The sequence below is a fragment of the Mangifera indica genome, chromosome 13 (assembly GCF_011075055.1).
Source record: "Mangifera indica cultivar Alphonso chromosome 13, CATAS_Mindica_2.1, whole genome shotgun sequence".
Taxonomy (NCBI): domain Eukaryota; kingdom Viridiplantae; phylum Streptophyta; class Magnoliopsida; order Sapindales; family Anacardiaceae; genus Mangifera; species Mangifera indica.
In genome coordinates this window covers 6,874,168-6,890,471 of record NC_058149.1, presented here as the reverse complement: position 1 = coordinate 6,890,471, position 16,304 = coordinate 6,874,168, and the positions used below count along the sequence as shown (strand labels likewise).

The following is a 16,304-nucleotide window of genomic DNA, read 5'->3' as shown; positions in this document are numbered from 1 at the left end:
GGGCTTTACAACCCAAAACGCGTCTTAACAGTTAAGGAGCTCACAGGCTATTTAACCAATTCAATTCTCCCACCACTAACCAATGTGGGATCCATAGACAAAGCACACACAGACTCAGCATCTCTCCCGTGCTTTGTCGATGTGGGATTCGCCTAGGGGTATCACAGTTTAATGTAGCCAATTATCTTGGTCACATGAGGGTTAACTTAGCCTCACTCTGAAAGCTTATAATCGTATAGCGCATTCAACACCTTATAACATTCAACCCTCACACAAGTGTTACACAACTCAAGTAGGTAAGTGAGATTGGATGACATATAAAAAATTATAACCTTTAGTATTAGACTTAGGAAGTCTCGATGGACTTCTTAGTGGATTGAGATCTTATTAGACTGACTCAACCTTCGTGTTAATGAGCAAGCTAAAATTGGCCCAATTAGGTAAATCTATAAATTAATCACAGTAACCCATAATCTCGAGTTAAGAGTTACCTAACAAATTACGTGACATGAATTGTGACTTTTGATATCAGTAAGGTAGATACTACATATCATCTTACATCAACAAATACAATCCCTACTCTACCTTTAACATACTTCACATTCGCTTTGGCGAACAAGTACATTAGTTAAGTTGGTCCCAATATGACTACCACCTAACTTTTCACCTAGTAAAAGTGACGTATAAGTTTTCAACGAACAATAGCTCCATTGAGGTGTCATATTGGAAGATGTCAATTATTATTCTTTGACTTATTGTTAATTAAGGGATTTGAAATTATCATTTATCCAGTTTTAGTCCGCATGTGAGATGATATTTTCAAAAGTTAAAACCCCTAATATGCAAACCACAACGTAAAGTAAATATGCTGATATACAATTTATTCCAATGTTAATCCCCTCAAGCCATAAAAGGTTGATTGGTCAACCTAGATCCTACACTTTGGGTTTTCAATGGCTTCTCCTTCGTCTTCATTCTTTAAATGCACAAGGCCTTATCTCCTAGTCACATATTTTTCAATAAATGGAAATAAAATATAATCTAATTATGCATTCAATAAAATTAGAAATCTCGAGTTACATTCGAGAAAAGTTAGATAAGATGAGAATTAGATCCAGTATATAAAGATGAGGCAAGACAATTTTACAAAAATAAATTACAATCATACATTTCCAAAATTAAAATAAAACAACCATAGGCTTTTAGTTATATATTGGGCACCAAACATATATGACCATACATACATTTATCTTAATCAAAATCAAATTGAATTAATTTCAATTATTTAGTCAAGTGTTAAATTACATTTTATTTCCTTAAGTTTTACATAATTAATTAAACCCCATAGGATTAAAAATTTGTAATTTGGTCCCTATTTTACGAAACAAGGTTAAAACTATAATTTCTACCTCGAATGAGTGTGTAGGGCATATGGACAGTCATTTATTGTCGCATATCTCAAATTTGAAGAATTTTCAAACACATAAACAACAAGACAAACAAACATAAGAATGTATGAAAGTTTAACTAACAAACAAGCTTTCATGCTAGATAAACGAACGCCCATATGCAAAAAGCTTCATAGACAAGGAGATTTCATGCTTGTCATAATAGTGGAATGCACTAATGATCGATCATGCGTTGTCATGTGCATGTCTATTCATGATGCGTTTTCCAGGTTCTGTTGTGAAGCAATCATTAAAAAACCTTTCCAAATTTAGCATGCCTTTGCTAGAATGAGACAACATGGCATGTAAGTTATCCTAGGTATACATTTTCATAAAAATATCCTTGGACGCTGGCTCTTATGCCATTATAAGGAATTTTCAAGTCACCAAAAAATAACAAGGGTAGTGAAATATATTTAAAAATCAAAACAACCTGAAAATTTCTTTCTTTAGATCACATTTTAGTGGATATTTACAAGAAAAGTGGCAAAGCAACCATAAGATGTTTTAAAGAGCACATGTGTTTGGAGACTCTTTTGATCGATAATTAAGTCATTATCCAACCTATTACAAGATGGCACTTTGGTATCCATGCGAAACAAGAATAAATCAACCGTCGAAACTGCTTACTGGAGGTTGCTAAGCTCTAGGAACAGGCAAGGTATTTGGATGAATGGGTATTCATTCTTTGCGTTTGGCAAAAAGTATAAAATTGTGAAATCAAGTTCTTTTTTATAGGACGTTTTGAATGGTCTTTCATCCTTGATCCTTATTCTATATAATCTGTGATTTATCTAGATATCAAGCACGAATTGGATGAAACTTGGATAAAGTTTTATCCTAATTTGTGTTACCAAGAATGAGCATTAATAACCTATAAACAGGCGTTCACGGTCATGGAAAAAGTCTAACTAGGTTGATTCAATCCTATTGGACAAACCCAATTCATTCACAATTTCATCTTTACTCAATACCCCAATTTGGATTTAGGTTAAATCTGGACACAGATCAAGATTGACTTCTAGCAACGTATCATGGCCATTTAGTTGATACAGTGTCAACGAACAACTCTAAAGCTTCACGATTACACATAATACGATCCCTTCATCAATTAATACCTCTCGAAGCTGAGACATTGATATATGTTTATCTCAATGACTCTTTGATATTAACTAATACACATCAATAACCATGTAACATGGATAGGGCTATAACCTAGTCCCATTGTGACCATAGTTTTTAGTTGTTATTAATGTTTTTCAGTACTCTTATACGAGACATTTCCTCTCATACTTAAAAGTGATGAATCCTCTATTGATTCACCATAGCCTTCAAATAGATCTTGACATGATTGATCACTATCTTTATGATTATTTCAATTACGATGACACATTGGGTGTTATCAAACCATACTGATCTTTGTATGAGACAATCCAACAATCTCAAGTTTAGGGATCATATGTACCTATGAGTTAGAGGATTTATTCCACAGACACTAAAACAACCATCCATATGAAAATCCTATTTTCAAGTTAATCTAGTAAACATGTCTATAACATACACTCATATGTTGCACTAAGTTATCAATATATAGTTTTGACACATGAGAATTGTCGCCATATTTTAATTGGGTTGTTCAACACTGATAATTTCATCTCTATTACTTGTACTCATGGTTATAATACTATCAAAATTAATTATGGACATCTAGAATGACCATCTAATATATTTATAAGGTTTCCACAATCAATCATCTTATTTATTCATCATAATTCTACCATTTTAAAGGTATGTTATTCTTACTAACATATTATATACACAATAATATGAATGAATAATAGATAACTTTTAAACCCTAAATGAATAAATAACATAATATACAAGTACAACCGATTGGCTCTAGGGTACTACCCTAACACTTTAACCCTGAGAGATAGGATATTTGGAATAGGTTGTTACAATTGGTATCAGAGCTTAGATTTTAGAAACTCAAATATATCAAATAGATTAAGTGTACTAGAAATGAGTCATGTATGTCTTACTGATCTCTCGCGCCTGCCAGTCAGTATAAGTAAAATTTAAATTCTTGCAATTTAGATTGATCTTATCTTTATAAACTATGGGTTCTTGATTAATTAAAAATAAAGATAGCAGAAGGACTTGCTAGGAACCCTCTTAAGGATAACATACCTAAGGCACAAAACTCAGAGACTTCCACATTGTATTGAGTGTTAAAGACATCTAAAACATTATTTGTAGAGTGTTAAATAAGCATGAAAATGCTCATAGAAATGAGATTGACTTGGTTCAAGCATCATCGACCCATAGTAAGCCTCAAGGACTACTAAAATTAAAAGAAAAGGTACCAACCATGAGAAAGACATGACTACACAGATTTATGGATTATTGAGACCTCACCAAGCATAAAAGTTTGTTAGCATGAATGATCCAATAGCAATTGAGGAATGGATAAAGGTCGTCAAGAATGTCATATCCCTATTCACCATGATAAACATTGAGAAAAATAAGATATGTCACCTACTTATTGTGAGTGGACATTAGAGTTTGTAGAAGATGACCTCAAAATTAAAAGAAGTCTCCAAATTAACTTGGACAGAATTCAGAGAGATGTTCGATGGTTGATATAAATTTGTTAGCATGACCTTTGCAAGAGCCTAGAAGTTTCTTCATCTCTAGCAAAGGTTGAGTTTTGTAAAGGATTACGCCACTAAATTTAATTCTTTAGCTAGATATGCTTTTGGACTAACGAGTTCAGGTCAAGGGCATATGAAGAAATTCATCTTAGGTTTAAACCTAACTATTGTTAGAAATGTGATGATGGGAGACCACTTTTTAAAAGATTACATTGAGGCCTTAAATCAAGCTCGAAGATTAAAAAAAAGTTTACGAGGAAGATTACAGAAGACCCAATACCAAACCCAAAATAGGCATCATGATTCAGGAAAAGATCTTTCTAGTTAAAAGATAAGAAGAAATGAAAAGGCAACAATAAATAGAGAAAGAAAAATACAACCACCTACCTAACTATAGGAAATACCATAAAGAGGAATGTCTACCCGAAGTGTGCTTCAAGTGTTACCAACTTAGATACTTTGCAAGAAACTCCCTCATAGCCTCACCTCGAGCTAAACAAATTGAGAAAGGTACTATTGTGAGAGTTTATACCATAGCTCAAGCCTAGGCAGAGAACAATCCAATAACAATGACTGGTCAACTACTCTTTCTTAGTACTTTCTTATGTGTTTCAATTGATTCGAATGTAACACATTGTTTTCTTGCTATTAGAATATTAGAGAGATTAGGACTAATACTTGTTAGGGTAGCTTAGAGATTTAGGATAAAGTTTCCTAGTAAGGATATAGTTATAAGTGATAGAATTTTGAAAGGTAACTTATTAAGATTAAGAGTACGAAACTTTTGGTAGATTTTATCTTTTTTTTTTCATGCCTAACTTTGGCATGATATTAGGGATGGATTTCCTCATGAGATATGGAGTTAAGATCGCTTGTAGAACAAAGAATGTCAAGTTCACCCTCAAGAATTAGGATGAATTTAGCTTCAGCAAAGGGTATTTGCATAATATTATCATAAGTTACGTGAAGGAAAGAAAGATGCAGTTGAAAAGATACCTGGGATACTTAGCTCACATGGTATGTAATGTTGAGATGGAGTGCCTTGGTCTGAAAGTTAAACTAATGGTTTAAGATTTCCTAATGTATTTCTAGATAAGGTACCAAGGTTAGTGCCCAGAGAGAGAGATAAAATTCAGCACAAAACTAACATTGAGCATGTCACTAATATCAAATGCCCCATATAGAATTACTCCAATCAAACTACAAGAATTAAAAAAATAGCTCCAAAAATTTTTAGATAATGGATTCATCTGACTAAGCCATTTTCCTTAGAAAATCTTAATTTTTTTCATCAAGCAAAAAAATAAGTCTCTCAAGATATGTATAGACTACTGAAAGCTTAATAAATTGATGATAAAAAAAAAGTATCCACTATCAGGATTGACAACTTATTCATCCAACTGAGGGGAGTGTATGCGTTCTCTAAGATAGATTTGATGTCAGGATATCACCAAGTAAGGATTGTCAAAAATGATATACCCAAGTTAGCCTTCAAGACTAGATATAAGCACTATAAAGATGCTCTTCACATTGAATAACGTTTCACCCATCTTTATGGATCTCATGAATCGAGTATTTTAGGACTGTCTTGATAAGTTCATCATTCTCTTCATCGATGATATCCTAGTATACTAAAGGAATATAAAGGAGCATAAATAACAATTGAGATTGATCTTGCAATGATTGAGAGAAAAGCATTTGTATACCAAATTTAGCATATGCAAGTTCTTGTTAGACTAAGTATACTTCTTAAGACGTGGAGATAGTTAAAAGTATTTATATTTATTCAAACAAGGTTAAGGATATATTAAGATTGGAAGAGGTCAAAAACCGTGAAAAGTTGAGAAGTTACTAAGGATTGGATAAATACTACAAAAGATTTTTATAGGGGTTTATTAGGTTAACCAAACCACTTAAAGCTTTCAAGAAGAAAGAGACTCAATTTTAATAGATGAAAGCTTGTAAGGAAAGTTTTCAAGAATTGAAGAGAAGATGAACTTCAACTCATGTTCTTGTACTACTAGAAAAATGTATGGAATCTGATATTTTCACTTACGCTTCACACAATGGTATAGGAGCAGTTCTAATACAGTAAGGTCAAGTAATAGCATATGCCTTGAAGCAACTAAAAGACTAAAAGATTAGATACCCTACACATGATTTAAAGTTGACAGCAATTATGTTCGCTTTGAAGATTTGGTGGAACTATATGTATGAGGTTAAGTGTAATATCTACACCAACCACAAGAGCTTAAAGGATTTTTCTTACCAAAAAAGGCTTGAATATACGATAGTGATAGTAGTTAGAGTTGGTCAAGGATTATGAATACGAGATAAGACACCACCTTGGAAAAGCCAATGTCACAATTAATACATTTAGTCTCTTTAGGCCAATTTTGTATAAAGAGAGTTACAACATGAGATAGTCAATAAGTAGATTGAAATTATGACAAGTACACTAGCAAGATTGGAAAAAAGATATACTCTTATAGATGATATTCAAGTAGTTCAAGATGATGATGAATTGTGTAGACATATTAGAAATAAACTAAGAAAGGTCTCAAGACCAAGTTTCAAATAAAGGACAAGATTATGAAATTCCAAGGTCAAATATGCATCACTCAGGTAGTCGATTTGAGATAGAAGATTCTAATTAAGGCTTATAGTTCCTTTTATATGATTTATCCTAAAAGTGTAAAAATGTATCAAGATCTAAAGAGAAGTTTTTGGTGGTTTGACATGAACATGGGCATAGGTGAGTTTATAGAAAAATATCTCACCTATCAATAGGTCAAGGCTAAGTATTAGAAACTATCAAAACTATTACGACCTCTAAGTATAGTTAAGTGAAAATGGGTGAAAATCTCAATTGATTTCATAATTGGGCTTCCAATAGTTTAGAAGGGATATAATATGCTATGGGTGAATGTGGATCATTTGACTAAGTTAATGTATTTCCTATTTGTCATGGATACTACCTCAACCAATTAGTTAGGCCAAAAATATGGTCAAAAGGTAATTAGCCTACATGGAGTACCCCCTACAATAGTCTTTGCTCGTGATATTAAATTTGTATCCATATTTTGGAGGGGTTTGTAGTGATCACTGGGCATGATTTAGCATTACATATCATAGACAAATGGATAGACCGAGAGAATGAATCTAATCTAAAAAAGATGATTTAAGCTTGTTGTATGGATCATAAAGCCACTGGGGTTGAGATTTACCATTGATAGAGTTTGTCTATAACAATAGTTATCAGGTGCTGATAAAGATAACACCTTACAAAGCCTTTCATGGTAAAAAATGCAAGTTCCCTCTCCATTGGGATGATTTGAGTGAGAGAGCTACCCATAAGCAAACACTTAGGCCTAATATGACCAAAAGGATGATAAAAGACATCTAGTTAATCAGATAAAGAATGAAGCAAACCCAATATCATAAGAGAAGTTATAAAGACAAGAGAAAGAAATACTTGGAATTTCTAACTAGAAAAGGAAAGAATTGTAACCTAATTTTACCTTTTACCAGTGGAAGAAGTTTTTTCATGATACACGAAGCTATTTTTGGGAAGGAAATGCTATTATGCAAGTGATGCTTTGATAAGCTTATACAACAATTTATACCATATGACAAAGTAGAGAACATTATAACCCACGACCACTCATTGGAAATCGAAGGACATTTCAATGCATCCAAGAGAACTACAAAAGTATTACAATATGGATTTTACTAGTCTATTTTATTCCAAGATACTTTGAGGTTTATAAGTAAATATGATAGATGTTTATGATTAGAACCATCACAAAGAGAAATGAAATGTCTTTTAGTACATATTGTAAGTTAAATTGTTTGACATTTGGAGAATAGATTTTATGGGACCATTTATGGCTTCTTATGGGAATCATTATATACTAGTTGTTGTAGACTATATATCTGAATGGATTAAAACATTAGCAAGTCCTATTAATGACACACAGGTTGTAATAAAATTCCCAAAGAAGCTTACCTTTTGTAAGGTATAAAACTCCAAGGGAAATTATCAATGATGAAAGGTCAAATTTCTATAACCATTTGTTTGAAAAAGTCTTGAAAAAGTATGGAGTTACGCATAAGGTTGCAACACCCTACCACCGACAAAATCAATGGGCAGATTGAGATATCAAACATAGAAATTAAGAACATATTGGAGAAGATGACAGGTTTATCAAGAAAAGCTTGGAATATTCAGTTGGATGATGCCTTATAGGCATATTGGATCGTATATAAGACTTTTATTGGTACTTCTCCTTATCGACTCATATATAAAAATCCTACTACTTACTAGTTAAGCTGGAGTAAAAAGCTTATTGGGCCACCAAATTCCTTAACTTTGATCTCAGGAAAACAAAAGAAAAATGATTATTGCGATTGGACGAATTAAAGGAATTCTACCTTGACACCAATGAAAATACAAGGACATACAAATAGCACACCAAGCGATGGCATGATAGACACATAATAAAGAAAGAGTTCACTAAAGGAGACCTAGTGCTTTTATTTAACTCAAAGTTAAGACTTTTTCCATGCATAATAAAATCATGTTAGTGAAGACCGTTCAAGGTAGTGGAGGTGTTTTCACATGGAGCAATGGAGATATGGAGTAAGAAATCATGAGCCTTCAAGTTTAATAGACAATGCCTTAAGCCATACCTAATTGATGAGCCAATTGAAATGGGCGTCTCAAACCCATTATCAAAACCTCTTCTTACCTAATTCCTAATACAAAAGTTGAGTTAATGACCTAAAACAAGTGTTACGAGAAGACAACCCAAGATTTTATTTTTCTTCTCCTTTATTATTTTTTTTTTTATGAAACCCAATTGTTTCTTTAGAAGTCAACTTAATAAGTTAAGAGAACTAAGGTAGACACTACTTTGTGCCTTTGTCTTAATAGGATATCAGAATGATGAAGGGATCTATTTTATAGTAATTATAGCATTAAAAGATTACATTAGTTAACATTGATTCTCTGTATGTTGGGTGGTCTTAATAACTTGCTAAAGACAACTTATGGCTTATGAATAAAAAAGATAATTAATCGTAGATTAATCACAAATTTATTTACTATCAGTATATCAAAGAACATACGAGTCACACATATAAGGAGTTGTTTACTATGACTTGAAACATTGGGGTTTATTACACAAAGAGCTAATCACTTCGGATTATTCCAAAATCAGTGAATTTAGATCATTAAAACTATGTTTTGAATATTTAGAAATAAATATTAAAAACATATATTAGCCTAATTAATACAAATTAAGGGATTGGATAAAAACACGAATACGCATTATTAATGTGGAGTATATAAGGAGGATATGAGGGTTACGATAGTGATTCTAATCTCCATAGTTAATTACACTTACGAAGAGAAAATTTTACTCTCAAATTTTCCTCTCTATACTTTTTCATACACCCACTTTCCAACATATGCTAGCACTTGTGTATCTATGTCATCGTATAGCCCTTGTGTAGATGAGTAGATCTTGTTAGACCAATGAAAGAGTTATTATTTAATTCGAGATAGTTTTGGGACAAATTCAAAAAGAATGACCCATCAAACGCAAATATAACAATTTATATAACCCTTATTACGTGTATAATATGCCTTTAATCATACGGAAGAGGACTTTGTGCAAAAAAAAAAAAATTATTATTTTGCTTCCACTGATGTATTTTTGTGCATAAATAACCCTACACATCAAATAATCAATAATTTGTCCATATCATTAACTTGACTATTATATTTAGATATCTATGCAATTGATTCAATATTTGTTAAACAACAATAATGAAAATAAAACTTCTCCTTCAATATCATTACTCAAATAAAGTTTTCTTAGTTAATCAATCACAATATAAAACAATAACCATAGCACATCAATTTAATACATATATCATATCAACAACATCATATACTCTATAGTAAATACTTTTTACACATTAATTCCTTAAATCTCTAACATAATGATGCAGAGAGATCCCAACTTATCTTTAATCCTACGAAGAACGAAACAACGGTATTTGAATTACCTTAGAACCTCATATATGGAGTAGTAATTGTAGGATTTTTGATAACTGCGAGTTGGTTGGGAAAATAAAAATATATAAGTTATAACTTCATTATATGGAATTTCAACATCATATTCATATTACACTTAAGGTTAATATGAAGACTCACACTTAAGGTCAACATTTTCATATATATATGAGAATTTTCACCTTAAGATACAACCAACATCATTATCATCATCTTTAACATCAATAGGTAGTCTTTAAGAGCATTTTCGAGTTTCATGAAAATGTACATAGTATTACACTTATGGTCAATATGAAAATGCACACTAAGTAACTCCACTAATCCAACTAACATCATGCCTAGATGAGTTTAAAACAATTTTTGTTTTTCTCCAAAGTAAGTCATGGTGTCATTCTCTGTCATCATCCATTAACTAGTATATATAACCAACACAACAATCAACAATTTGATGGATCATATAATGATTATATGGTTTATATAAGAATAAATAAATAAATAAAATTTTAAAAAATTCTAAATTCATGTCAAAGTTTCATTACGTGTCTAATTTTATATACCTCAAACTTTCAAATTAATTTACACCCCTAAAACCTCTTTTAAACCCCTTTTAAATTGAAAATCTTTATAACTAACCCTTTGAATTGTTAGACTCCAAAAATAGAGTTAACACTAAGAGCATTCTCAAAATGCTAAAATTATCCAAATTTCTTTTATGGCCTAAACTTTTAAATTACACATTTACCCCTCAGTATTATAAACAAACCTCTACTAGATTTAAATCTTAAAATTAGCCTCCTAATTAGATATTTAGCTTTAACTTTTTACAAATATACTCCTAAAACTTTTGTGAAAAATATATAGCCCTTATATTCTAAAATCTTATACTTATCCCTTAATCGAAGTTTACACTTCATTTTTCATCTATCTTCTAAATTTTCACGTACACCTTTGAAATAGAAATTTAAAATATCCTAAATCCCAATAGTTTTAAACCTTGCACTTACCCATAAATTGAAATTTAAACTTCAATTCTAAGAAATTAAGTGTTCCTATTAAACTTCTGGAAATTCATTCACCTCATCAAAATCATGAGTTCTTACATATATTTCTCTCAACGCAAAAATCCATATAATAAAATCAAATAAAACAATAAATCTTGATCTTCTTACCTGAATTCAACAATTTTTTTTTTAAATGAGAAAACCTTATTGAGTCAGACTATCTCTTCAAGGCTAAACCAATCTATAATCATCATATTAAGTAAGTCAAAAGTATAATTTTGATATATAGTTGAAGGATTTAAACCCAAATTCTTATGTTTGGCATCAAACTCTTTTGTCACTCAAATCAGTGAGCAAATTTAACAATCTTTCTACTTGAAATCGTAGGTTTTGTCTAACATATTGGATTTGAGAGTATGAGTTATAAGACAATTGCAGTTAGAGTTGAAAGTTTTCAGGGTTCTCATTGTAAGGTTAGGGATGAAAGCAAAATGGCAATTAAGTTATTTTATCATAATTTTAATCTTTTAAAGAGTTAGTCATTTAGTATAACTCCCTCAAATTATGGTCTTTTGTTAATAAACCTTATATATAACTATATAATCTTTGTTAGTATAAATAACTCAATAATTCATTTAGGTTTTTTAAATTCATTGAGTTAAAAGTAAAACTAATAGAACCCTACAATATATAGTAGTTTTCGTTGAGTGTAGGTGAATGCTATATTGTACATAATAATAACAAAATATCCATATTAAGATACTAATTTATTTAATATTATAGTGGTTATTTTCTTTACAAATATTTTATGTTATCAACACTGTTTATAAATTAATTAGAAATTAGAATTATCATAAGAGAATGAAAGAAAATAAATTAGAAATTTGAAAATAGAAAACAAAAACACATTCTATTTTGAAAGTAAGGAGTTACACATCTAATTGATAGATTTTACAAAGGACAACCCCACCCCAACTACTGAAAATTAAACAGAAAACCTGATTTTCTTTGGAAGACATGAATCCTTGAATCCATCTTCCCAAACCTTTTCACTTTTACCCCCAAAACCTAACTTAATTTCTATACCGTCCTTCCCGCCAATTTTAACTGTTTTCAAGCTTGCTTGGAAAATTTCCTTTACCCACTTATTAAACAAAAGCTTTACAAATGAACCCCTACCATTTAGCACCTCCTCTATTACTCTTTCTTCCACATTAAAATTTACCCTGTTTTGTCCACCGAAAACCTCCTCAAAACACACATTTAACTTTGACAAGAAACACTCCTTGATTTCTTCATCTTTTATCAGATTTCGGTTGAAAACAAAGCGATTTCTGATCAAATCAAGGAACCCACTTGAATTTGGAGGATTAGTTGTTTCACGAGTTAAATCACTTGAAATGGGGCTTAAATCTCCTAGTTTTTCTTCACTTTCATCATCTTCTTCATCTGCTTTCATGTTGAGATCAAGTGTGTTGAAACTTGACTGCCTTGAGAAATCTTTCTTGGTGCAATTCTCATCCTTTTCTTCAGTTCTTGGACTCTTGATCTTGTTTGAAAAATCCCACTCAGCTTTTCTCTTTTGATCACAACTACTACTACTTTCACTCACCTCCAATGTCATGTTTATGACACAGTCTTGATTCTTCAATTTATCTCCTTCTTTAGATAAAATGAAGACTATTTCGCCAATGTTTCCTTCTCTTGATTCTCCAAATTTCCCACTTTCAAATCCTTCCTCAAGGAGTTGTGCGAACTGAGTATCACCCAATTCAGCATCTTCCACAAAAACAACTAGCTTTTCATGCATTTTCAAGGCTTTGTAAAGAATTTCCGAGGGTGGAGCATAATCATTTCTCTTCCTCAGCTGCAGAAGCAAATCAGCTGATCCAAAAAGTGACTCTGCAATGCCGCGCGCCAATCTTCTTTTACCAATTATGTCATTCCCTTGAATCAGAAACCAAGTTCCATTCTTGGCCGATTTGTAATCAACCAAAGCTTCTACTATTGATGGAATAGTCCCACTTTGCCACGGGACTACCTCCTGAAGCACCTTGCATAGATGGCCTCGTTTGGTTTCTGTGTTAGTTTTATCTTTCTCTGAGAACACACAGCTGCCAAGAGCAAGAGTGATCTTTGCTTCATTATCTTCACTGCTCTTAAGAGAATCAAAACTTGGTTCACCATCTTTGATCTGGTAGGCATCATTTCCAAAATTGAAATCAATAGTGCACGACTGTTGTCGCCTGAATCTGGGTACAGAATGATTGCCGTTAGACTTTAAAGTAACAGCAGATTCAGCAAAGGTGATTGAATTTGATTCAGGGAAAAAATTTCCCTGATTGGACGACCAAGGATACGTTGAAGCATAGGAACAACTTTTTCCAAAACTATGACTCCGTGAAAATGTTGAATGGTTTCCCTGGTGTAGGCTCTGACATAGTCTAGTCCACTTCTTTCGCAACTCCCCAATTTCATCCTAGAAATTGATAATTCAAATGAAAAGGTGAGATAAAGAATTAATTTGGAAAAGTGAAATATGCCCGCTTATTGAAAGATTCTTGATTTTTAACCTTATGATTGGCATTTCCACTGTGTGATTGTAGCCAAGGAGGCAATAGCTTCTTCTGGCCCGATTTGAATAATTGAGCTTCATTTTCATAGTTGTAAGTACATTCTGCACAGCATCTGAGCTTGTCTTCTTCTTTGTTAGCAGAAGGCTTTGTCTCCCATACTTGTGACTTTGAATCCTGAACACTGCAATGTTAATGCAAATATATCAGTTATTTTATATTCCAAATGCCCTTTTTAGTGTTAATCAAATAAATATAAATTTTGGTATTTAATGATATTTTTCTCACAAGGGTATTTTTGTCAAAGCACCAAAACTCTAATAGTGTTTTTCTTTTTTTACAGCTTACTAGAAAATAATCAAGAATAGTGCATAAAAGTTGTGGTTTTTTATTTTAAAAGTAAGATTTCTGGTAATGGATTTCTGTAATATGCAGAGGCTGGCAGTAACCCTGACAAAATAAAGTAAAACACAAAGACTGATTCGTCACAGTTGTTTTAATATTTTGGACTCATTCAGCCATAAACCGAAGCCTTTAGGACCAAAAAACGTGCAAATAAAAACATCACGGTAAGAAATAACCCTTAATTACTAATTTCTTAAAATATATTTACATACATAATAAATAAAAAAACAACAATTACCAGGAAGCATGGAGGCTTAGGCCAAGTCCACCAGATGGTACGGAAACAGCTTGAAGTGCCCATTGAATCTCCAGTGAAGGTTGCTTCATTTGGCACTTGATGTATGTTTGGTAGCTTGCTGTGGCCACCAACCAAACCTTTGTATTTGAAGTGATGGAATCTGAAACTATCCTTCCTATTTCTGAAACTAGCTGATTAATGGGACTATAACTAGAGATTTCTCTGTTAAAACTTTCTTGATTATGATCAACTGCCCATTTTAAATCTCCTGTGTAGATAATAGCACCGCCTCCTCCTGATGTAAGAGAATCCACTTTCCTTTTGAGTTCAGTGACATTTTTTTCAATATCTTCCTTGTTCATGAACCTCAAGCTCACTGGTGCAAACTGAAACTTTATGACTTGAGTTTCCCTCAACTCCTCAGGAACATCCCCTCTCTCCACTCTTCCCATCAGTTCTACAACAAGGCCTTCGGTTATGGAGACACTATCTCCAACTATCACAGTGTTCCTTCTCTTGCTCTTCCTCAACAACACCTCAAACACCAACTTGATATCTTCCTTGTAGTTCACAGAAGCTGATGAATCTGTGGTGAAGTTGGTTAAAAATTTCTTTGGAGGAGAAAAGAGAAGTGGGTTTTGTTCAGAAGCAGAATAAGAAGTCAAGAAATGGTTTTGCCAGAAAATGTTAGGATTAACTATTTCTCTTTGAGCTTGATGATTATCAGGTGCAGAAGGAGAACAAGGTGATGAAAAGACACCACCAACACCAGAAGCACTGTAACACTGAAACACAGAAGAAGCTGAAGAGTCTTCTATGTGATTTTTAATGGCAGTGCTAGAGAAGCCAGCTTCTCTCATAACCCTACTAACACTAGGGTCATCTAAAATAGAAATAATGAGCTGTTCCAACTCTACCTTTACACTCAAGAGAGGCTGTTGTTGCTGTTGTTCAATGCATCCTCTTCTCTGATGAGCTTGAGCTCGTTTGAGTGCAGCAATCAAGGCGTTAGAAAGAGAGGGCTGGGTGTGCAAGAGAGGAGCAGGAGTTGTCGGAAGTCGGTTTAAAGCCACATTGAAACAAAGTTCAAGTGCTCTACACTGAAGAGGATGTGAAGTTTGATGATGATGAGGCTGAGATTTGAGACAAGCCCTTCTCAGAAGACTAGTTCTTGAGCTTAACAAAGTGGCTGCAACGTGAAGAGGGGTGACCTGAGCATGGCCTCTCCTCCGTGCTAAACTTAGAGAATGCTTCAAAACTGAAGCAGCCTCCGCCGTGAGGGTCTGCTGGACCGTACAAGCTCCTGAGCGCATAACTTAGAAAGAACCCACCCCCCCACACCACCCCCCCTTTGTGGAACACTCTTTCAGTAAGCAAACTTTCTTTGTACTTGTTAATTTCTTCCCTAATATTTCCTCTTTCACCTTCACCACCCCACGTCTTTTGATTAAACTCAAGTTAGAAAAAGCTGATGAGCAGCTTCCTCTTTGATAATTTTGTACTTGGAGAAGAAACACAGAGAAAATTTGAAGGGATGAGAGATTTTGGAAGGATAAGCTAAGAGTTGAGACTTAGTAGGAGAGTTTTAGAAAGACAAGACCAGACCAGTCCGTCCTCTTTATACTTCTTCTTGATTATTTAATTATTTTTACTTTTAGATACCATTCAGCTTTGTATTTTACATTTTAATTCTTCCTGTGGTTTGGGTCTGGGACTGCAGTTCTTTATTATAATTTTTGGGCCAACTACAATACCCCGCGCAACTTTGATGAAATACTTTTGTTCACCTATTAAATTTGAAAAGTATATTTTTCAACCCATTCTTCAAAATCATATGTTAGATTTTAAGTTAAAAAGGGTATTTTTGTCAATTTATGTGTATATTATATATAATAAGATTAAT

At 32.8% G+C, this 16,304-nt stretch overlaps 1 protein-coding gene across 1 annotated transcript; it reads right to left on the bottom strand.

The window, feature by feature from the left end:
- Window positions 1–12,076: 12,076 nt before the first annotated feature.
- LOC123194137 (protein SMAX1-LIKE 4) lies at window positions 12,077–16,004 on the bottom strand. Its single transcript, XM_044607304.1, has 3 exons — window positions 14,402–16,004; window positions 13,759–13,942; window positions 12,077–13,664 (listed from the first exon to the last, which is right to left on the bottom strand). The coding sequence occupies exons 1-3, from the start codon at window positions 15,712–15,714 to the stop codon at window positions 12,171–12,173; spliced, it is 2,991 nt and encodes a 996-aa protein (XP_044463239.1). The 5' UTR covers window positions 15,715–16,004; the 3' UTR covers window positions 12,077–12,170.
- Between the last annotated feature and the right edge of the window lie 300 nt (window positions 16,005–16,304).

What these genes read in the sequence shown, in the direction of transcription:
- LOC123194137 (XM_044607304.1), bottom strand. Translation starts at nt 15,714, where the DNA reads ATGCGCTCAGGAGCTTGTACGGTCCAGCAGACCCTCACGGCGGAGGCT. An exon ending in CTAAGCCTCCATGCTTCCTG is followed by an intron (nt 13,943 to 14,401) that starts GTAATTGTTGTT and finishes TTAACATTGCAG; the next exon opens with TGTTCAGGATTCAAAGTCAC. An exon ending in GTGGAAATGCCAATCATAAG is followed by an intron (nt 13,665 to 13,758) that starts GTTAAAAATCAA and finishes ATCAATTTCTAG; the next exon opens with GATGAAATTGGGGAGTTGCG.